The sequence below is a fragment of the Sminthopsis crassicaudata genome, chromosome 3 (assembly GCF_048593235.1).
Source record: "Sminthopsis crassicaudata isolate SCR6 chromosome 3, ASM4859323v1, whole genome shotgun sequence".
NCBI lineage: Eukaryota > Metazoa > Chordata > Mammalia > Dasyuromorphia > Dasyuridae > Sminthopsis > Sminthopsis crassicaudata.
Window position 1 is genome coordinate 447714853 of NC_133619.1, and position 24698 is coordinate 447739550.

The 24698-nt window shown below is 33.3% G+C and overlaps 1 protein-coding gene across 1 annotated transcript in view; it reads left to right on the plus strand.

Annotated features, from left to right (window-relative positions):
* LOC141562903 (sodium channel protein type 1 subunit alpha-like) overlaps nt 1-18995 on the plus strand; it is a 195949-nt gene extending 176954 nt beyond the window's left edge. The window contains exons 25-28 of the mRNA XM_074303211.1: nt 2809-2946; nt 10430-10534; nt 13303-13573; nt 17721-18995. Of these exons, the coding sequence (XP_074159312.1) occupies nt 2809-2946; nt 10430-10534; nt 13303-13573; nt 17721-18886 (1680 nt within the window). The 3' untranslated portion in view covers nt 18887-18995. The remainder of the gene's footprint in view (nt 1-2808; nt 2947-10429; nt 10535-13302; nt 13574-17720) is intronic.
* The last annotated feature ends 5703 nt before the right edge of the window (nt 18996-24698 follow it).

Below are 24698 nucleotides of genomic sequence, written 5' to 3' on the forward strand. Positions count from 1 at the left end.
ACTTATATTACCCTTTGGGCTTCATCTGGAGACAATCTGCTTTTAATCTCCTCAGGGTTTGAAATCTGCTCTTCTCTTTCACCATAAAAACTATCTATAGTCAGAGTTCTTTTTTGAGTTTTTTACTCATTTTTTTTAAAAGTTGAGATCTGCTTTTAGGGCAAGGGAGATTTTCCAAGCTTTTTCTACAAGTGGCAGCAGCTGTGCTGACTGACTTAAAGTGCTGGGTGGGCATGGCCAGGTCTTATGGAATTTTGGCATTTTAGGGTTCTCTATTTACTTTTGTATTTGTGTTGGATGTTTTATAACTTCTCTACTGATCTCCTGGATTGCATCCAGGGCAGAGTAGCCAACACTGCTGTAGATTCCTCCCCGTAGATTCTCCAGCACACAGAGCCCTCATCATCCTAGATCTGTGCTGCCTGCACTCAGCATCTGTGTTACACCTGCTTACACTTGGCCTGTCTCCCTCTGTGCCTGATTGAAACAGACTTTTACTGGAGAGTTTTGAAATTATCTTCTGCTAGTAATTTGTTGCACCCCCAAAATTTATGGATGCTGCCAGTCTAGAAATAATTCAGAGCCTGGATCTGCTAATTAGTCCAAGGGTCATGGGAGAAGATCAGGAAGAACATGTGCCCTCTGTGCCATCTTGGTTCTGCCCTCCAGCTAATTCCCCTTTTTAAGGAGTTGTTTTCTTCAGTAAATTTTTGTGCTTACTTTTCCAGTCTGTTGATTCTTTTTTCATAATTCTCTTGCTTGACTCATTTCTTTTTCCCAATTTTTCTCTTACCTCTCTTATTTGATTTTTTTAATCCTTTTTTTTTTGAGGGGGGTTGGTTGGATAATGACACAAGTCATACAAAGCACAGTGCACAAGACCACTTGCTTATGGAATCACTAGATAGAAAGAATATACAAATAACTGAAATGTTACTACAACATTGAATAAAACATTGGTAGTCTCTCTTTCTCTCAATCTTACACTCATATATACAAGCACACAAATGTATGATTCATACTTTTTGGTCATGGCAGAAAGTGTCTGAACATATTGTTTAAAATAATCAGTTTGATAAAATTAATTAGCATTTATGTAAATATTCAAAGCTATTCATTCCAAACTTCTTTCACTGGGTGATCAGAGAGCTGATCACTGGCTTTCTGTACCAGGGCCTTCAAGAATGACAGCTTGCCCACTATAGTGGAGTGATAAGGTCTCATTATTCCTATTTTACCAGGGTTCCAGAGCTGTTGATTTGCTGGTAGTGCTGAAATTGGAGGTCTCACAGTTGGTCTGCTGTGCTTCTGACTTTCTGGATCAGGGGTCTCAATTGCTTGTTTGTGCTGTAGCTAAAAGCCTCCCACTGGCTTGCTCAGACACTGCCTGAGTATCTTTTACCTATTTTACCCAAGTGAGATGGACTTTTTCTACCATCCTTTCAAGTTATCTTGGGTTAGAAAATTGTTTCATCCATCTTTTTATGAGTTCTGTGGCTCCAAAAATTATTTAGAAGCTTGATTAAATGTCATTTTAAGGAAAAATTTGGAGATCTAAGGCAACTTCCTGGCTTTTTTCTACCATCTTAGTTCTGTCTAACTGTTAAAACCTTATGCAATCTGGCCCCATTCCAGTCGCTTTGAGCATTCCTTTCCTTTCCTCACTACATGATTCATCCAAACTGTTTTTCTCTTTATACCTCAATCAAGAGACTTTCTGTATCTTTTCCTTAGCTATATCAGAGGCCTCAAAATTACTTCTTCATTACCTCCACCTTGCGTTAAGACAGATCAAGCACCATATTCATGAAATATTTCCTGTTTCTCTCCCCCAACCATTGTTTCCTCATATAAATATAGTCCACTGAAGGGTCCATTCTCTAAGCCTTTCTAATTTTCTAATTTAGCATTTCAGTTATGGCCTACTAGTATAATCCTCAAGAATCCACAGTCACTTAATTGTTACAAGGGAATGTATAAATAAGACTTTAGTATAGTACAACAACTATTAATTTCTTATGAGATAATTTAAGAAATTAAATTTTCATTAATATTATTCAAACATATTGATGAATACTAAAATATTTATTATAAGTCTAGATGGTAGAATAAATAGAGAACTGGATGTGGAGTCAGAAAAACTGAGTTCAAAACTAGCCCCCAACATTTACTTGCTGTAACTCTGAGCGTCACAATTTTGCTCTGCTTTAGTTTCCTCATCTAATAATAGAGGAGAATAATAAAAGCACCTATCTCCCAAGTCTGTTATGAATATAAAGTGGGATAAAATTGTCACATAGCTTGCAAATCTTAGAGAACTATATAAATGTCAAGTATTATTATTATGATTATTTGCTTTTTTTGTACAAAATGCCAAACATCTTGGAATTTCTAAATACCCCTTTTACACACAAAGGATTAAGACATAAGTTTTTATTACTTAAACAAAACAAATAAAAAAGATCAAATAAAATCCTTAAAAGTTTAAAGTATTCCAAGAATGGTAAATAAACATAATTATAACAATTTTATTAAAACTATGCTTACTGACAGAAAATAGATATTAGAAAATGAGAACAAATTGCCTTTTTCTTTGAAATAATCCTTGAAAGTCATTTGTTCCCATTGAATTTCACTAGTAGTAAAAAAATCCACTGAAATTTTAAAATCAGTAATGTATTCAAAGATATTACCTTTTGAATAAATAAACAAATAAATAGTAAACATGTCCATCCTCATTGTAAAAGGATTAATATTTCCAACATTAAATTATATTATTAAAATTTATAAATTCTTCTTGTTTTGTAGGTGGAACTACAGCCCAAATATGAAGACAACCTTTACATGTATCTTTACTTTGTTATTTTCATCATCTTTGGGTCATTCTTCACCTTGAATTTATTCATTGGTGTCATCATTGATAATTTCAATCAGCAAAAAAAGAAGATAAGTATTCATAACATTGCCTAAAATACCTGTTTTGGAGGTATGGGAATGAGGGTGGGAATGTTGTGTTCTATGACTTCACTGGGGAAAAGAATGCCTGGTTTGGAATATATCCCCACTAATACACATTAGCAATTACTATGTAATTTATATTCTCAGTGAATTATCTAGTTCACCAAGAGACAGATCTATACAGCTTTAATATATCAGAGGCCAAATTTGAATCTCAGTCTTCTGTTAGGGATTAAGATGATTTTTTATATCATGACCCCTTTTCTGCCTGGTGAAAGCTTTGTATTCCTTTTGGGAAGAATTTGTTTAAATGCATAAAATACATTGGATTATAAAGAAAACCAATTATATTGAAATGTAGTTACAATTTTTTTTAAATTCACAGTCTCTCGATTAAAAAACCTTTCTAATTCAAGATTCTTTTATTCACTACACCAGTGGTGTAAAACATAAATACAAATGGATACATTGATCCATAATCTACTTAGAAAGTCATAAATTAACATTACCTATGTTGCATTTTTATTTCTTTTGTTAAAAATATCCCAATTAAATTTTAATTTGGTTTCCAATGAAGTTTTATAAGGAGTTTAACACCTCTATCACATCATGCTACTTCTTCCTAATCTACTAAAATAGAAAAATCAATATAAAGTTTTGTCCCAGAATGATAATTACAGAACTCCGGAATTGGAGGGAATCTCAATGGTCATTTAATCCAACATGTAGATCATAATGATAATGATCATAATAATAATGATAGCTATCATTTTCATAATACTTTAAATTTACAAAATGGTTTACAAATTTTATCTTATTTTATCCTAACAATAATCCTGGGTCATAGATGCTATTAATATCACACTTTACAGATAAGAAAGTTGAGACTTAGAAAGTTTAAGTTGGCATGGCTCAAATTGTATAACTAATCTGAGGCTAGATTTTAACTCAGGTCTTCCAGTCTCTAGATCCAACACTCTGAGCACTATGCCACCTATTTGCCTCATGATGGGGAAAAAATATATGTTTAAAAAATACATTTTAACTATCTATCTAACAAGTGGTGATCCAGTCTTTTTAAAGATCTTCATAAAAAAAGGAATATACCCATTCCTTCGAGGGGCTTAATTTTCTAGAAATTCATAATTGTTAGAAAGTTCTTCCTAAAATCAAACCTGAACTTGTGTCTTTCCAACTTTTACCTATATTTACTAATTGTGCCAACAAGAATCAAACAGAATTTAGCCTTCATGAGTTTACTACCATAAACTGTGGTCCAATCCCTGCTTGATCTTACTCAATTCTCTCAATATAATTTTAAACACACACACACACACACACACACACACACACACACACACACACACACACACTTTTTTTTTGGTGTTTTTAGCTTCCCATGCTAGCTTCAATTCATTTAAAGCTTTATCAATATTGACATTATTATAATAATATCAGGCCACATTTTTATATTTATTTGTTACTTCTTTTTGCTACCATCTTTTACACATCTTTTTAGATCTACATTGATTGATTAGTTCCTTGTGCATCCACCTACATATTTTCAGACAAATCCTATTTTCTTTGCTTTTAAGAATTGTTTTTCAAGTTTTCAAAATTTCATTCTTGAAAGTTTCCTATACATCCTAAACTAACTTCTCTGCAGAATTTTAGTGTATAGGGTCCTCCTTATCTATCTTTCACATCCATTCTTCCTTTGTACTCTGAAATATGTTCTTCCAAAACCTAGTTTTCATATCAGAGTATGCCAGATTCCCTTCTCTTTCTCTATTAAATTCTCTAAGTTGGAGAACTCTCAGTTCTTATTGATTCAATCATTATCTCTATATCCTTAATATTAAACATGCTTGAATATTTGCCTTTTCCTGAGTGCCCTCCCTCCCCCCATCTACTATGTATTATATAATACACACACACACACACACACACGTATTTGTCCCTGTCATTATTGTGTAACTTCTTAGAGAGTAATTGTTTCATTCTTTGTATTTGTATTCTTAGGGCATGTAGCAGGACCTTACACATAGTTGTTACTTAATGCCTTTTGATTTATAGACCTCTAAATGATTTATAGACTTCTAAATCTACACAAGCAACCTTTATCTACCTCCTAAGCTCCAGTTCCATATCAGCAACTGTCTGATAGACATCTATCCCTAGATGTACCATAGACATCTCAAATTCAACATGTGCAAAAATCTTCCTTCTTCACAAAAAATCTAATCTTCTTAATTTCTCTTTTTCTTTTGGGGCATCATTACTTTCAAGTAACTGGGATTCACAATCTCAGAATCATTAATCAATTGTTAGTATTAACTATCCTAATGCAAAACTATTTTGTAATTACTTCTTTAGAACCCAGAACTATGATTTCATTAGTGTATAGACTGGCAGGGAAGATACTGCGTTTACTAATGCAGATTGGTAACTGCTCTATAACCTAAAGCTTTGGTTGTCAAAGGAATTAAAAGATTAAGTGCAATAGCTAGGGTTATACATACAATAAATTTCAGTGATGGTATTTGAATTCAGTTTTTCTGGCTCTTAAGACTAACTCCCTTTCTACTACTCCAAACTAATTACTTCACATATATTTAGTATTTTTTGTTGGTGTTCACATTGTCTTCTCAAAGTAAATAAGAAAGTCCTTGAGGACAGATGCTATTTATTTTTGTTGAATTGAAGTCTCTCCATTATTTCCATCTCAGCAACCAAGCTCCTGCATATCAGTAAGAAGCATATCAAGAAGATAATTTCCCTTTCATTTTTGAAAGATGACATCATTAAAGCAAATCAACAACTCATTAGTGCTTTTTTTGGCAGATAGAGTTAAAAGAGAAAGCCAGGTAACTGAAATCTTGCATTACTAATAGAGGATATATCTACTCCAGACTTGTAACATCTATGTCAGGCTTATAACCTCCTCAAGTTATCATATTGGTGCTAAAACAGAAAGTAGAAGAGGCTTTTTGTATCCTTAAAATTTCCAAGAGTGAGTTTTCCATCACTTTGGCACAGGTGTCAAACATGGCCTGCATGTTTACCTTCTTGAATATGGCCCAAATTAGATTAGTATGATTTGGAATATTTTCAAAAATAAATTAAAAATACAATAAAAGGTTAAAATGTAAAATTAGGTCAATATATTTCCCACAGAATTCTTCATTATGGATTAGGGGTTTATGTTTCTATTTAAGTATGGCATCACCATAAGCCATGTGTCTTTATGGAATATTTATTCTATGCTTGAGAAGTTGTACATATATATATTTAATATTTTCCCCCATTACATTTAAAACTATTTTTAAACATATATTCTTAAAACTTTTGAGTTCCAAATTCTCTCCCTTATCCCTGCCCTCAGCCACTTTTTAAAAACCACATATGTTATTCAAGACATTTCCATAAAAGTCATACTATAAAGGAAATCATAGATCACCCACCCTAATTTAAAAAAAAAAGCTTAAGGAAAATAAAGTTATGGTTTCTTTCCCATTTTTTCCTTTTAGATCTGATATTCCTTGTGAAGCATAATAAATATGAAAATATGTATAGAAGAATTGCTTGCTTTCTAGGAGAAGGGGTGGGGAGAAAGGAAGGAAAAAAACTTGAAATATAGAACTGTTCAAGGGTGAATGTTGAAAATTAACTTTGCATGTATTTTGAGAATTAAAAGCTATTCTTAAAAAGAAAAAAAGAAAATTAAAAGAGAGAGAGTATGCTTTGATCTGTATTCAGACACAGTCAGGTCCTTCTCTAAGTATGGAAAGGATTTTTCATCATAAGTCCTTCAGAATAATCATGGATTGTTGTACTATTGAGAAAAGCAGTCATTTGTAGTTGGTCATCTCACAACATTGCTAATACACTGTGTACAGTACATTTCACTTTGCTTGAGTTCATGGAGGACTTTGCAGATCTTTTTTGCTGAAAGCATCCTGATCATCATTTCCCATAGAACAATATTATTCCATGACAATCATATACTACAATGTGTTCAGCCTTTCCTCAGTTGATGGATATCCCCTCAATTTCCATTTGTTTTACCCTGAGAAGAATTGCTACAAATATTTTTGTGCATATACATTCTTTTCACTTTTTAAAATCTCTTTTGGTATTCATATCTAGTAGATTCATATCTATCTATTTTAGTTCAAAGGATATTTATGAATTTGTACTCCATTGGACATAAATCATATCTTTTGATTATTTATTATTTAGGGCATGGCTCTTATTTTTTATAAATTTGACTTAGTTTCCTCTATAGTTGAGAAATAATGCCTTATCAGAGAAACTTGCTTCAAAATTCTTTTTTACAATTATTTAAACTGTATTTCCCCATTTATTCTATTCTCTCTCCTTTCACCCTGTTCTTCCTCAAAAGTGTTTTGCTACTGATCACTCCCTTCCCCAAATGTCCTCTTTTATCACCTTCTTTCCTTTTATCACTTACACTTCCTATTCCCCTCTTATTTTCCTACAGTGTAAGTTAGATTACTAAAATAGATTATTATAGTCATATTGAGTGTGCATGTTTTTTTTCTGCTTTGAGTTAACTCTGATGAAAGTAACATTCATTCACCCCCTCTCTCCTTCCCCTCTTTCCCTCCAATATAAAAGCTTTTCCTTCCTTTTTGTTATGGCAGATATTTTTCCCTTTCTCCCAATACATTTCTCTCTTACCCTATAATTTCATCATTTAAAAAATATTAACTCTTCTTAGTCAACTCACACTTGTATCCCCTGTCTATATGTACTCATTCAAACTGCCATAATAATGAGAAAGTTCTAATGATTTATCAGTATTATCCTTCCATGTAGGAATGTAAACAGATAAACCTTATTAAGTTTCTTTTGTTATCATTTTCCTGATTACCTCCTTATGCTTCTAATGAGTCCTGTATTTAAAAATCAAATTTTCCATTTAGCTCTGGTCTTTTCATCACAAATGCTTGAAAATCCTCTATTTCATTGAATAACTATCTTTTCCCCTAAAGAATTATACTCAGTTTTGCTGGGTAGGTGATTGTTAGTTGTAATTCTAGCTCAATTATTTTACAAAATATAATATTCCAAGCCCTCTTGTCCTTTAATGTAGAAGCTGCTAAATCTTGGATTATCCTGACTACGGCTCCACTATACTTGAAGTGTTTCTTTCTAGATGCTTATATTATTTTCTCTTTGACTTGGAAATTCCAGAATTTGGCTATTACATTCCTGAGACTTTTCATTTTGGGATCTCTTTCAGGAGATTATCAGTGGATTCTTTCAATTTCTATTTTACCCTCTGGTTTTAAAATATCAGGACAGTTTTCCTTAATAATTTCTTGAAAAATGTTGTCCAGGCTCTTTTTTGATCATGACTTTCAGGTAGACCAATAATTTTTAAATGATTTTGCCTGGCTCTATATTTTCAGATCAGTTGTTTTTCCAATGAGATATTTCACTTTTTTTCTATTTTTCTTGGTTTTTTGGTTTTGCTTTATTGCATCTTGATTTCTCATAAAGTCATTGGCTTCCATTTGCTCATTTCTAATTTTTAAGGAATTATTTTCCTCAGTGAGCTTTTGCATCTTCTTTCCCAATTAGCCAATTTTTGCTTTTTAAGGAATTCTTCTCTTTATTAGCTTTTTGTATTTCCTTTTGGCACACTTTCAATTCTTTTCCTAATTTTTCCTCTATTTCTCTTACTTGATTTTCAATTTTTTTTTTGAGCTCTTCCATAGCCTGAGCCCAATTCTTACTTTTCTTGGAGTTTTTGGAGGTAGGACCTTTGACTTTTTATCTTCTTTTAAGTATGTGTTTTCATCTCCCTTTTCACCATAGTAATTTTCTATGATCAGAAAAATTTTTGTTGTGTGCTCATTTTCCTAGCCTATTACTCAGCTTTTAACTTTTGTTAAAGTAGGACTCTGTTTCCAAGATGAAGTGGGCATTGTCCGCATCTTCAGAGATTTGGGGCAGCTGTTTTCAGAGATCTTTCTCTAGATCTAGTGTACTAAAAACAGTCTTGCTTGCTGGCTGTGGGGTCAGGGCTGGGGCTGAGACCAAGTGTGCTAAGAATATAGGCTGGACTCCCTCCCCTATTGCCATAGACCTTTTCTACTGATCTTCCAAGTCCTCTTTGAACACCAAAAAGGTGGGCTGAGAGGACTAGAAGCCACCAGTACTGCAGTTGATTCTGAGGTCTAGATTTGTTTCTGCTTTACTGGCATTGGGCTGAAGCTGAGGCCAGAGCTACTGTGGCATGCCCTATACTGGGACTGCACACAGAACTCCTACCTGATGTCCCAGATCTTTTCTATTGAGTTTCTATGTCAGCTTCTGCTGGAAAATATTCTACTCTGTCTTTTTGTCTACTCTGCTGACATTCTAAATTTTGTTTAGAGTCATTATTTAGAGGAATTTAAGAGGTTTGTGGGAGAAGTGGAGCCAGTTCCTACCTTTACTCTGCCATCTTGGTTCCACCTCTCAATAAACAATCATTAAGTACCTATTATGTAAGATTTTGCCATCTTTGTCAGGACTTTGGCAATATCATCTGTATCTTGCTTGGAGCTGGGAATCATTAGCCATAGCAAGTGTTAGGAGTATTTCTATCAAGTCTTAAATTCCTGCCTCAAGTAGACAACATAAGTTCGTGTTGTTAGGAGATCAGTAAATTACTTCCTTTGTTGCCCTCCACAGAAGTCACCAAAATCTACAACTCTTCTGGTTGAACTCTTAGTTAATAGTGCTATTTTTTCTTTGCTCTAAGGGCAAATATCTGCTTCCTCTTAGCATTCATCTCCCTTTTCTTCAATAAGAACTTAAATTTTATTTTGGAATTGTTGATGCTATTGTTGTTTTTAGCATCAGGTTTTTAGTGACCCTCCCATCCCTCTTCTCTATAACATTCTTCTATTCTGTCATCTCCTGCCAAAATTCAGAATACATCTCTGTGTCTTTGAATAATTTAACTTCTTTATTTTCACACTGAAGTTCTGGTTTTGGTTCTTGGCATATATTTAAAATAATCTCTTCTTTGCTCCTGATAGCTTAAGAGCATGGAGGGCCATTCCTCAGGCCCTTCATCTTGTCTTCTAGGTACCAGAGCAGTCTGAAGTTTGACTATATAAAGCAATATTTAAATCTGGAACCAAATATTAAAAAGGCATAAAAATGTAGCTTATTTTATCTGAGGTAATAGAAATGTTCTTTTGAACTTCTGGATATATTTGTGAGAGAAAGAAAGAAGTTTCTAGGTCATTGTTTTATCAGAGGAAATTACTTTTTTAAAAGACCCATCTAACATGCCAGACCAAGGAAATATCAAGGGAAAGCCTGTATCTACTTTTAAAGTTTCTACTTATAATTCCTTTTTCATAGTTTTATTGTAAACCTGTAATTCTCAGGGATTAAACTCTGAATAGAGAGACAATATTAACCAGTTTTTATTTTATCTCTATACTTTGGAGGCCAAGATATCTTCATGACAGAGGAACAGAAAAAATACTACAATGCAATGAAAAAATTGGGGTCCAAGAAACCACAAAAGCCAATACCACGTCCAGGGGTAAGCTATGCTATGACTTTTGTGCAAATGGAAATAAACATTTAAAAAGAAAGTTTTTTCATGAAATTTTTAACACAAGGGCTACTTAAATTTGAAAATTTCAAGAAAACACAAATTCACTGGTATGGTCACTTTTTCCTATCAATTAAGATAATAAACCCTGTAGGCCTTCAATGCACTATCATTAGGAAGTAACTGGCTGAAAACTGCATTACCTGCCACCAAAATAGTAATGAGACTCTGAATTTAGTTTGGCTGGCACTATGAAAACAGGCCTACAGTTTTTCTTCTCTGGCCTTTTGCACTTGTTAGTGTAATGCTGGAGAAACTGAGGCAAGAAAGAAATTAGAGAATTTTTATTATTTTATTTGAGAGGAAGAAATTGTGCTGGGAGCAAAACAGGATCCATATTGGCCCCAGGGCTGGATCAGACTCATGTCTCAAAGTATCCAGCAGTGAGTGATGGATTCCAGAGATTCTTATAGTTTCCAGAGATCAGGGGAACAAAACAGGGTGAGGTTAGAGCATCTGGTGATCCAGGAAAAGATCATAATTTGGTTCTGACAGGTTAAGGGTAAGGAAGTAACATAAATCCTGATAATTTGGAGATAAGACATCTGCATTTTATGGCTCTATGAAATGCAAATAGTCAGGGCTAGTTATCTCTGTCCTAATGGCGAGGAAGGGTGTTTGCAAGCAGGGGAACTGATACAGAACAATTCAAGGAACTGAGGCAGAACAATTTAGGGAAATTGTGGCATAACTTAGATTTTTGACAAAGCTTGGATTTTCTTGGCGTAGTCCTTGAGATCCCAAGTTCATCTCCATGCCACAGTAATATATTTGAATAGAACTTGGGTGGAAAGTTACCAACAGATAATTTCAACATCAAATAATTTCCCAAAATCAATGATAATTGCTGAGGACTTACTGTGTAATGAAAATTACTTGGTACTTTGGGAGAACTTCTGATCTCAAGGAGTTTATAATCTAGTTAGATTAAAAATCCATTCTAATTGTTATGTTAGGTATCAAAGTGCTGCTACTGATGATTGAGTAGCAACTACTGACAATTAGCACACCTACGTTATTATGCATGCTATGGCAAATCAGTTCAGTAAAATATTCTTAATAGTAACATTTGCATAGTTCTACACATACTTCATGCTATATTATCTTGCTTAATCTTCACAACTTTGTGAATTCAGTGCTATTTTTATCCCCATTTTAAAGATGAAAAAACTGAGGCTTAGGAAAAGTGCTTGCCCAGAGTCACACAACTTGAGAAAATGGATTTCAATCTACATCTCCTCATCCCAAATCCTGCATGATATCCATTGTGTCATCAAGCTTCCTTAATATAATATAGACCTAACATTTTTAAGTCACTGTTCACAACAACCACGCAAGATAATTAGCATAAGAATTATCCCCATTTTACAAATTATTCCAAGGCTAAAGGAGATTAAGTAACTTGCTGATGGTTAAGCAATTAAGCAGAATCAAGATTTAAACCTAGGTTTTTTTTTTCCAAGTCAGGTATTCTTTCCTTTGTGTGTTTTACATAGAAATTTAACGTGATCATTCAGAAGACTTTAGAAATGAATAGTAAGGCAAAACAGTATGCCCTAAAGAGCATTCGACTTTAAACCAGAATACCAAATTGTAAGTCCTGGGTTTTTTTCACTTAACTATAATACTTTCTCCCACTCATATAACCTATCTAATTTCCTTGTCTGTAAAATTACAATGATCATACTTATACTATTTACCCTATAGTAACACATAAATACTATTGGTGGTAGAGAAATATTCAGCAATCATAGCTAAGAAATAACATCTATAGGACTTTGTGTATGGTATAACACAATGCCTGGCTCATAGCACAGTTCTATTAGCACAGATAATAATCATCAGAATCTTAGTAGACAGTGCTCAAAATTTGGTATAACTCTCTCTCTGAACTTAGCTAAACTGGGCTATAAAGAAAAGGCATACAGTTTGTCACCAGGCTCATACTGGAAGCCTTTCCAGCTTGAGAGAAATTATCCCTTTGAAAATCTGAGATTATCCCCATAACTTCTTACAGTGATGAGAGGAAAATAGAGGAAAGACAAACACAGAATGACTTAAATGTGAGCTATCATTAGATTTACTACTATTAATAGATAAATAATAACTCTCTTAGTTTTGTGAAGAGCCAGGAACCTTGATCTTTGAGAGTAAACTTACCATATGTGAAAAGTAAATTTATACCTAGTACATTAGGAAAGCCAAGTACCTTGAAAGTTCGTTTGTTTCTTGTAATCAAGAAAATCATCTCCCTTGTGCTAGAGAGAGGGGAACTCCTTAAAAAAATAAGAGTCTTAGGTTATTCCAAACAATAATAAGTGAGGTAACATGATATCATGGAAATATGCTTGACTTGAACTCAAAAGACCTGAGCACAAAAAGTCCTGAAATATTATATTTGGAAACCTATTTTTTGATATATAATTTGGAATAATAATACCTATAGTACCCAATTGTTGTGAAGAATGCACTTTACTTTATCAATCTTCCAATACTACATAAATGTCAGCTATTATTATTGTTGTTGTTATTATTATTATTTTATTATGATAGAGCCAGGAATAGAATGCAGCTCTCTGAGAGCTATTCTGTATATCACTTTGCCTCCATAATTCCATGCTTCTTGGGTCCAGTTATAAAAAAATATATAGTGCTGCAGTATTAGTATGATTATTAAAGTGATTTCTCTTCTTCAGAACAAATTCCAGGGAATGGTTTTTGATTTTGTAACCAGACAAGTCTTTGATATCAGTATCATGATTCTCATCTGCCTCAATATGGTCACCATGATGGTGGAAACTGATGATCAGAGTGAAGAAATGACTAGCATTCTGTCCCGGATCAATCTGGTGTTCATTGTCCTCTTCACTGGAGAATGTGTGCTGAAGATGATCTCCCTTCGCCATTACTACTTCACCATAGGATGGAACATTTTTGATTTTGTGGTGGTTATTCTCTCCATTGTAGGTAAGAAGTAGTTGTTTTCATCTTATGTTAGCCTTTCATAAAAATGAAAGTTAAATTATCAAGTATAGAGTGACTGTCAATAGGTGATGATAAAAATTTATCTTTGATTTATATTTAGCTTTGACCATTATAAGGGGTTTTCTAAGGGACCTTAAGAATTTAATATTTTTTCCATATCTGAAATATATTTTTCCTAGGAAAAACAAGGTATTTCTTTGTTAAGTTTTTGTTAATTTTGAAGGTTTTGTGCATTTTATTTTCATTTTAGAAGATAAGGATTTGGTCAAAGACATGTACAAAATCCAGTTTTGTCCATTTAAGTAACATATCTTATCCTATCAACTTGGGTTTAGCTATCTATCTCAAGGAGTTGTCTACTTCTGGAAAACATTTTCCCTTAGAAATTCTGTCAAAAGAGTCTGGCCTTGATAACTGTTCTCAAAATATTTGGTTCAGTTCATTGAAACTCAGATATACATTCCTGAGTCAATAACCTAGTAACCTTAATTACAGTTTCAGTTGATAACAATACCTGGAATGGACCTTTTTTCCTAGGGTAGTTTTAAAGACATGTTTCTCCCAATAAATTCACTTCCCAGGCTCCAAGTCACTTGCAGAGATTCTCAGAGGTAATTCTGCTTAAATCTGCTAATGAAAACATTATGTATCATTTAGTCGGACCTGACAAAATCTACTCAAATTGGTCTTTCAACAATTATTTTATGTGACGAATGCCAATTCAAACCTTATGGAGTTAATGTTATAAACAAGATATCTATAGGAAGAACATCAAACTAGGCTACCTAGAACTTATTTGAAAATGGAGGGAATTTCTATGCTATACATGACATGGATAATGCTATACCTGGGTCAAAAAATTAGACTTTGTTAAAAAATAACTCTTCCTGTATCTTGATATTATCAAAGAGGAGAAAAAAATCTCAAGCAAAAAAAGTCACTTTTTAAATAGCTCAGAAAACATGATACAAATTTTTTAAATTATTTGAAATTTTGGTAAAAAAAATTTTAGCTATGATGTTAAAAACCTATTCTTTATAAATTAGTAACTTCTTAATATTGTCCTGATTAGAAAACTGACGTTTTGACCAAGTAATTCAAACATAGTGCAAACTTTATTTTTAAAAATTACATACATTTAACTCTCCTTCTTGTATTGAATTATTATAGACAATCAGTCCATATAATGTATGAGTTTCAACAAATTAAGATGAACATTTTTCCTAAAGTTTCATGCTTTAAAATTTTGTGATTGCAAAAATCCATCAAGCTCCATAAGAAGCTCTCTATTTCTGGTCATCCTGAAGACCACAAATACTTTTCTCTTTTAGAACTGTACAGTTCTGCACACATATATTGTATCTAGGATATAGTATAACATATTTAACATATATAAGACTGCCTACCATGTAGGGGAGGGGGTAGAGGGAAGGAAGGGAAAAGTTGGAACAGAAGTGAGTGCAAGGAATAATGTTATAAAAAAAATTACCCAATGCATATGTTCTGTCAATAAAAAGTTATAATAAAAAAATGAAAAAATACTTTTCTTTTTTCCCAGTGTATTAACTTCCAGGTATAGTAATTTTGAATGTTGCTTGAAAATCAAAAATAATTCTATATATGAGGATTTCAACACAAAAGCCTATAATGAAAACTTATCCAAAGTCTTCTAATAAAATATATTCAAAACCTATTACTAAACCATCTATGTGCACAGACATCTGTAAATATTCATTTGTACATGAAAGAAGTTCAATAGTTCCCTAGGAGCTTTAGGTTGAAATTTTAAAATATATTATTTGAAAGAATTATCATTACTCAGCCTTTTCCATTGTTTTTTCACTGGTACAATGAAAGAAGTTTTTTAAGGTGAATATATTCTTTTTTAAAAAAAAATTAATAGTATTTTATTTTTCTAAATACATGTAAATATAGTTTTCAACATCCATTTTTGTAAGACTTTGTCTTTCAAATTTTTTCTACCTTCTTTCTTTATCTTCTCCCTCCCTAGGAAATGAGTAATCTGTTATAGGTTAAATGTGTGCAATTCTTTTAAATCTTTTTTTAAAAATTTTAAACCTCTTTTAAACTCATGTTTTGCAAGAAAAATCAGACCAAAAGGGGAAAAAACCATGAGAAAGAAAACAAATCAACAAAGAGATGGAAATACTATGCTCTGATCTACTCCATTACTCTCTCTGGATGTGGATGGTGTTTTCCATCCTAAGTCTCTTGGAATTGTCTTGAATCACCACTTTGTTGAGAAGAACCAAATCTATCACAGTTTACCATCATATAATCTCAAACAGAATTTTTAAAAATACTAATTCAATTACAGCTATCGCAAAAAGTTTTAAATATATTCCTTTAATAAACAAAACATTTAAGAGAAAAACACATATATCCCAGTTCTCAAGTGGAAATGATCCAATCTTTTAAGAGAGAGGCATAATTCTATGCTCTTTTAGTATATATTATCTTCATATCATCCAGAAAGATGTGATACCATGTAATCTTAAACATAAATATACAATTATTAAAATACTGAGCAAGTATAAGAACTGATTTTCCCTAGTCATAAAGATAAGGAAGTTAATTCAAGACATAGGCACAATGACAAAATAGTAAAAGCAAAGTAATAGGGTCTTTTGTACTTGTACATTATAACAGTTCAGAATGCTTCCTGATTATACTGAAAAGATACATTATAAAATAATTTGTTGTTCTCTTACACTTGGCAGAGAAAAATATTAAGAAAAGAGGGAGGATACTGTTACACAAACAAAAACAAACAACAACAACAAATAGTACTATCTTCTCAAGCTTAAAGATAGCCACAGACTAACCTATGGGAAAAAAATCCCATACTCTATTGATTTTGAGTAAAAGTCATAAATACCTATGGAACAGTCAATCACTCAACAACATCCTACATTAGCAACAAGGTATACTAGTCTGACTAAGAGTCAACCAGATGGGAAACATTTCTGTTCAGAAAGGAAATAGCACAGTAGGGGAAACTGAGCCAATAGGATCCTACCATTATCTCTGTAAAGCCATCTTCTTAACTTTTCCAGTCATTAACATTCACCAACAGCAATCTACAGAAGGCAACTTTTTTGAGCCTTTTTCTTAAATGGTGGAATACTGGCATAGCAAAAAAACAATTATACTATATGCTAAGGAAAGAACCAACAAAAGTAGCAGTCTTGGTTTCAACTCTCAAAAAACTTATAATAATAGAGAAAAAAGAGTCTTGGGGACCCATAGTGGTCCCCGACCACATTTTGAGAACCACTAATAGTCTATACTAAAGTATGTTTCATGTAAAGCCTTCACATAAATTTATTGTGTACTTTTAAAATGTTTAGCTTTTTGTTCATTAAAACTGTAGAATGATATTTCAGGATGTTTCAGGAAACAACTTGAAAATTATAATTAAAGACAAATTGAACTTTTTTCTCACAATGGATATAGATTGTGATCTGCTGTGAGTTGACTTCTTCATCTATAATATTCATTTTTCTTTTGACTATGGATCAGACATATGCCTGAATCATAAGAAGATGTAGAATTTGTTTATAATAAAGTATAAAATTCAACAACATGTTATTAACCTTTTGAACTGCACAAGGGAATTCTGTGTATGACAATTGTTTCCTAGTTGTTTCATATAGATATATGTTCTCTCTATTATTGTAAAATTTTTGAGAGTTGAAACCAAGACTGCTACTTTTGTTGTTTCTTCCCTTGACATCGAATAGATGCTTAATAAATGCCTGTTTCCTTCTTTCCTATGGATTCCATTTGTAGCGGACATTTAATCAATTAATAAAATAAGGGATTGAATTTGATAACTTTTTAAAAAATTCTTCCTATCTCTAATTCAATTCAATTTAATGAAAAAATTTTATAAATACTTTATATGTGTAAAAGCACTGTTAGGTGTTCTAAAATTCTGAGTCAGTCAATCTAAATAAATGAGTGACTGTTGAAGTGCATTCACTTGTTAGTTATATTAATAAATATTGGTAACCAGACCAATAAGTTATTTTGCATTGTTAAGCAGAGATTTTTAATAAAGAATTCTTATATTAATATTTTTCCTTCATTTTAAAATTTTTAACAGGTATGTTTCTAGCAGAGCTGATAGAAAAATATTTCGTGTCTCCTACCCTGTTTCGAGTGATCCGTCTTGCCAGGATTGGACGAATCCTTCGTCTTATCAAAGGAGCAAAGGGGATCCGCACGCTGCTCTTTGCTTTGATGATGTCCCTCCCTGCTCTGTTTAACATCGGCCTCCTACTCTTCCTGGTTATGTTTATTTATGCTATCTTTGGAATGTCCAACTTTGCCTATGTCAAGAGGGAAGTTGGAATTGATGATATGTTCAACTTTGAAACCTTTGGCAACAGCATGATCTGCCTCTTCCAAATTACCACGTCTGCTGGTTGGGATGGTTTGCTTGCACCCATACTTAACAGTGGACCCCCAGATTGTGATCCTCAAAAAGTACACCCTGGAAGTTCAGTCAAAGGAGATTGTGGTAACCCCTCAGTTGGAATTTTCTTTTTTGTCAGTTACATCATTATTTCATTTCTGGTAGTTGTAAACATGTACATTGCTGTTATTCTAGAAAATTTCAGTGTTGCTACTGAAGAAAGTGCTGAGCCCCTAAGTGAAGATGACTTTGAGATGTTCTATGAGGTTTGGGAGAAATTTGATCCTGATGCCACTCAATTCATGGAATTTGAAAAACTTTCTCAATTTGCAGCAGCACTAGATCCACCTCTCAATTTACCACAACCAAACAAAATTCAGCTTATTGCCATGGATCTGCCCATGGTGAGTGGGGATCGAATTCACTGCCTTGACATCTTATTTGCTTTTACAAAGCGTGTTTTGGGAGAGAGTGGAGAGATGGATGCTCTCCGAATACAGATGGAAGAGAGGTTCATGGCATCTAATCCTTCCAAAGCTTCCTATGAGCCAATTACCACAACACTAAAAAGAAAACAAGAGGAAGTATCTGCTGTTATCATTCAACGGGCTTACAGACGTCACCTTTTAAAGCGAACGGTAAAACAAGCCTCATTTACTTATAACAAAAATAAACTCAAAGGTGGGGCAAACCTTCTGGTGAAAGATGACATTCTTATTGAAAACTCTATCACAGAAAAAACAGATCTGACCATGTCCACAGCGGCTTGCCCACCTTCCTACGATCGAGTAACAAAGCCAATCCTAGAGAAACATGAAAGAGAAGACAAAGATGACAAGGCCAAGGGAAAGTGAACAAATGCAAGTAAAAAATGATTATGTGACAAATTGTTTACAGCCTAGGAAGGTGGTGTATTTTTGTCAATAGGACTCCATTAGGAGGTTCATGCCAAACTGACTGTTTTTACAAAAATATACTCTTAAGGTCAGTGCCTATAATAAGACAGTGACCCCTCGTCAGCAAACTGTGACTCTGCATAAAGGGGAGACCACCTTGACAAGAGGTTACTGTTCTCACTACCAGCTGACACTGCTGAAGAGAAGAGAAACATGGCTACTCAGACTGTAGGGACCAGTTTAAAAGGGGGTGCAAACCTAAAATTTTGGGTGGGGGGTAACATAAAATACTTTAGTATAGTAATCGTATCCACTGTTTGCATCTCAACTGCCACATTTGTCATATTTTTACAAAATCTGTTAGTGGATTCATCTTTTTTTTAATTCATATGTTGTTTATTATATGTGACTATTATATGTGACTATTTTTGTAAATGGGGTTTATGTTGGGAAACGGGGTTAAGAACTACTTTACAGGTATGACCTCTGAGGGTTCTACCCTATGGATCCTCCAATATATACAAAGAAATGGTTTGCATGAAGGCATGCTGCATTTAGAGATCATGCATGAGAAAAAGTTACAAGGAAATCAATGGATTTTTTCAATTACTTCAGTGTTTCTGGGAGGGGATTTGGGTAATAAATGGGAGGTACTTATCTGATTGTGTTTGACCAAAGCCAGATAAGTCTTTTTATACCCAGAAAGCCTCCCCCAACCTCACCTAAGAACATAATAAGTGGATTGTTTTAGGCTGGCCATTACATCTCAGTAGGTGCAAACTTCATACAAATGTCTGAAGTCACAAATGTTATGTTTTTTCTTTATTATGTAAAATAAAACACTGAATAACTTAATGAGGCTGCCCCTAAAAAAACAGAATTGACCAAAATAACCCTTTATAAAGTTCTGCTTAATCCTATACTTTGTTTAGCCATCTTCAGCTCTCAACAAGATTGATGTCCAGGTTAACAAAATGCCCTGCATTATGTAAATAAACATTTTATTCTGTGGTGCATGTTTGAGCAAACAAATAATGACCAGAGCACAGTATTTATTGCATCAAATATGTACCACAAGAAGTGTAGAGTGCAAGCTTTCAAAAGGTAATATAATATAATCTGTACCATTAGAGATAGTTTGGATGCTATCAGTGCATGTTTATATTGCCTATGCTGCTGTATCCTGCTCTTTCCACTGTTGAGAATCTCCTATGGGAAAACATATATCAGTGGTAAAGTCATGGAACTCAAGTTCAACAGAGCTCATTCCTTTAAATCATTAAGCAATAGTTTGCAGCACTTTAAGAGCTTTGGGGTTTGTATTTTTAAATTTTAAGTAAATAACTTATGGTGTATAGCCAAACTGTACAGATATGATACAAACTGCTTAACCTGTTAAAAAATGTGTTTAGAATTTTATAACCAAATATAAATACTGTAAAAAAAAAAAAAACATTTTATTTTATTTTTCAGCATTATGTACATAAAACAAAAAAATGAAAATTAACTTCAGGTTGATGTCACAGTCACTTTTCTTACTTTCTGTCCATAGCACTTTCTCATGAAAGATATTTGTTAAATGGGAAATGAAAAAGAATGGGTAGTTGTAGATTTCTGCTTTTTCGAATCATATTTGCCAATGTCAAATGATTTAAGTTTAAAAAGAAAACAATGGATTCACAAGTTGCTTCCAAATCATACTTTAAGATTAGAAAAAGGTGTGCATTTTTGTTGAAAATCCCTGGTACTCCCTGCATCAACAATTTAAAATGGTCATTCCTTTTACTCTAATCGTTAACCTTCCATTCTTTTTATTCCTTTGGAGTCATGCAGCAGTAGAACTGTTTGAAATATAATATGGGTTCCACCATATTTTCTTTTTCACAAGAACCAAATAGTGAACTTGTATGATCAGTCACATCAGAACATTTTGTATTTCTTACACAAACTGTAGACTCTTTCCCACCCCACCCCCCACTCCTTTAAAACTACTTAAATAAACTGTATTCGTGAACTGCATGCAGGAAAATGCTACTATTACCCTAAATGATGCTAAGCAACATTACCAATGCGCCAAAATAATAAAGATTACTTTTTTATTGTATGTTTAGCTAACCTCTTTTTATCACTTTAAGGAATGTCACTTTATAATTATTAGTAAAGGAGAGGAAAGAAAGAGGCAGAACAAGCTTTTAAAACAACTGGACTTGGCTGGATACGTGCACATACACACATTCAATATGCTGTAGTACCTTATCATCCAGATCTAGAAAAGCAATGAAACAATGGACATGAATAGAATTCTGGATTTGGAGTCAGGAAAACAAGTTTGAATTCTGTCTCATTTATTAGCTATGTGACTCTCAGAAAGTCACTTATCTTCTCTCAGACTCAGTTTCCTCATTGTAAAATGGGTCTAATAATAATAGTACTTACCTCACAGGGTTGTTGTGAGAGTTAAAAGAGATAACACATGTAAAGTGTTTTACAAACCTTAAAGTGTTCTATAACTGGTAGTTAACTGATTAGTATCTATTAGCCTTAGCTGAACCAGAGATAGGAGAAGCATGACCTGAACATATAAGAGAAAAGAAAGGCTTAGGAGCAAACAGCATCTTTGACTGCTCTGATAATTGATTTTCTCCACAACACAGGAAAAACCATTTCTTTTGCAGAAATTCACTAATTTAACCAAGCTAAGCCAAAAGTTTAGGAGTATCTCTAATGATTTTCTGTATTCCCTACAAGGATTGTTGTATTGGTGTCTTCCTAGAAACAAAGGAGAGGATTAAGTAGATTGTGACATGCCGTTCCATTAGGAGTTATGAGCAAAATTATTCAGAAAGCTACTTACTTATTATAGCTAATGATAATGTTTAGCACACTCATAATTAGTTCTCACTTGAATTCTTAGATTTAGAAAATTTAGAGGGACTAAGGCAATGTGGTGCAGTAGGGAAGAATATTGGATTTGGAGTCAGCAGAGGACCTGAGTTCAAAAGCCAGCTCTGTGCCTACCTGTAGGGTCAGGGGAGAACCACTCAATCATGCAGGGCATCAGCTTCTTCCTCTATACATGGAACAAATTCCTCCACTCTGAATCCATGGTCTTGGTCATTTTACAGATGAAAAAGCTAACCCTCATTTGAATTGTTGTTCTTGATTTTTGATCAATGCAATCATTTGATAATAAGCCCTTTAATTTCCATTTCATATATATTCTACTTCTCAATTCATACATTTTTCTATTATAATGACAATATATGTCCAGATATGAAACAAAAGAGCAATTAATAGAAAAGACTCTTTACTATCATTGAACTGATGTCTAATCTTATATTCTGACACAACAGAGACTTGATAGAGACCCCAAATTATGCCCATGGATCATTCAAGGTATGAAGGACACTTATTATAGATGAGATAACTGAAGTGCAGAGCATTTAAGTGATGTTTTCCTTAACTGGAATCATAAGGCAAGTCCCTTGATTCATAGTATAGTGCTCATTTCACATTAGTACACTCACTCCTGGATTTTGTATTGCCATAAAAATGTATTACATTATATATTGTAGCATTAGATTTTATCTTTAAAATTATAAGTGTAAAGGGACACTTTTCATTTTAACCTTTATAGTCACCTATTTCTTCACATAATTACATAGTAGCCATTCTCTCCAGATGATTTTTATTGTCATGAAAAATTAGAGAATGATTACAATTGAGACTATTTCAGTAATAGAGTAGGTACTTAATAAATTTTATTACTTGGCTGATTTGCCTCTATCAGTTGAATTGCTTATACTTTTTTGAGCCAATTCTCTGTACACAAGCAAATTTCTATCTAAACCAATTGTTACTTTATTATCTTCAGCTCCACAGCAGTGGCTTAATTTCTATATAATTCAATGGTCTCATAAGCTTATAGATATGAAACCTCCATACAGTAGGAGAATGACAATCCATTCATTCCTTCTAACTCTGTGTGATCTTGTCTATGCCCTGCCATAAATCCTGCATGGAAGGTTTGGGTGGACTAAGGGCTTTTCTATAGTTTTTAAACATTCTGTAGTCATCTGTTTTGTAGACTACACTACTTATCTGTCATTTCTCGTTTTCATTATACGACCATAATAACTACTTGCCTTTCTAATAACATAATTTTTACATAGTTATGCCACCTAAAAGCTCACCACATAGCTTTCTATTTCCCTTTGATCACCTACAATTTTGATTCTTCAGGATCTTCAGGATCACTTTGTGATTTTGAAAAGATCTGTTGGCAAACAGCAATTTTCAGACAATCCCCAAATAAATGGATATCATAATCCTTCCTAATTCTCTATAATTCTTCAGATCAATAATCACACACAGCATTTTAGCAATCTCATATGCCATTTTTTTTTCATTCCCTTGGAAAGCAGTACAGTAGTTGTGGTTTGCCATAGTGGAGAGTTTAATTTTGAGTCAAAGGATGTAGGTCCAATTCTGTATTCATTTACTTCCTAGATATATAAACTTGAACAAGTTTTATAATGTCTCTGAGCCAGTTTTTTTATTTGTAAAACAAAGTTGTTATGGGATAAAATTAAATCATGTAAACCAATTTCTAATTTTACAATCACTATGTAAATGTACATTATTAGGATTATGTCCAGGCCAAATAACTAGGATTCAATCCTATCTATCACCTGCTTTCAGATATGTGATGGGGTAGGGAATCTCTTCCTAAGAGGGGCTAATGTATGAAAGTGGCAATTCACTGACAAAGCTGACCTCTGGACTAACTCTCAACAATGGTGTCTATAGATATCCAGGAGCAAAACAAACTAGAAAATATGCCAAGTTTGCTCAATTAAACATTTAAACAGTAACTGTTAAGGGGTTGTGGTAGGCTAAAAACCACTCAAATTGATGATTTTCTTGAGAGAATATGAAAGTAATATTCAATAATGTGCAAATCTATGGACTTTGGGACACAAATGAATCTATCAAAAATTACTCATAAACAGAATATATATTTTTAAAAATATACTTATGTAATTATATCTCTTTTAAAAAGATGGAATTAGAATACAAATCTATACAGGCTCTATTGAGCATATTTTGTCATTAGGCTATTTCACATCCAAGAAAACAGAGAAACAGCTGTGTCTTGCCATCTTTCTGCCCCAAATGAAGAAATCATGGTGCTTTTTTCTACTGAAACCACAAGAAAAGAAAAAGAAATTAAGAATAAGGGACCCTGTGACTTATTCTTTTATCATTCCCACCATTTCCAGTGTCTTGCTACACACCCTTTCTACCTAGAACTACCCCTGAGGACCACAGATAAAAGTCACACATTTTGCTTTCTAAACTCTTTGCCAAATGTAAGGTTCTCCAGGATGCTGCGTCTTTTTAAAAGAGAAGATTTCTTTGAAACCAAAGTGTTCACATTTTGTTAAGAAAATAAAGCCACTCAGAGGATTCTGCTGCTATCTCTTTAATGAGGTCTGTTGTTCTGGAAGTAACAGAGACTTTCATATAGCTAGAAGAAAATAGGTCATCACTAAAGAATTACAATATTGGCCAAGGAAGAAATATCAATAATCTCAGATATACAGACAATATCACTCTAATGGCAGAAAGTGAAGAATTAAGAAGCCTCTTGAAGAGAGTAAAAGAACTATTTTGAAGCTTTACATTAAAAAAAAAAAAACAACTTCTTTTTGGAAGAAAATCTATGGCAAATCTGGACAACATACTAAAAAGTAGAGACATGATCTTT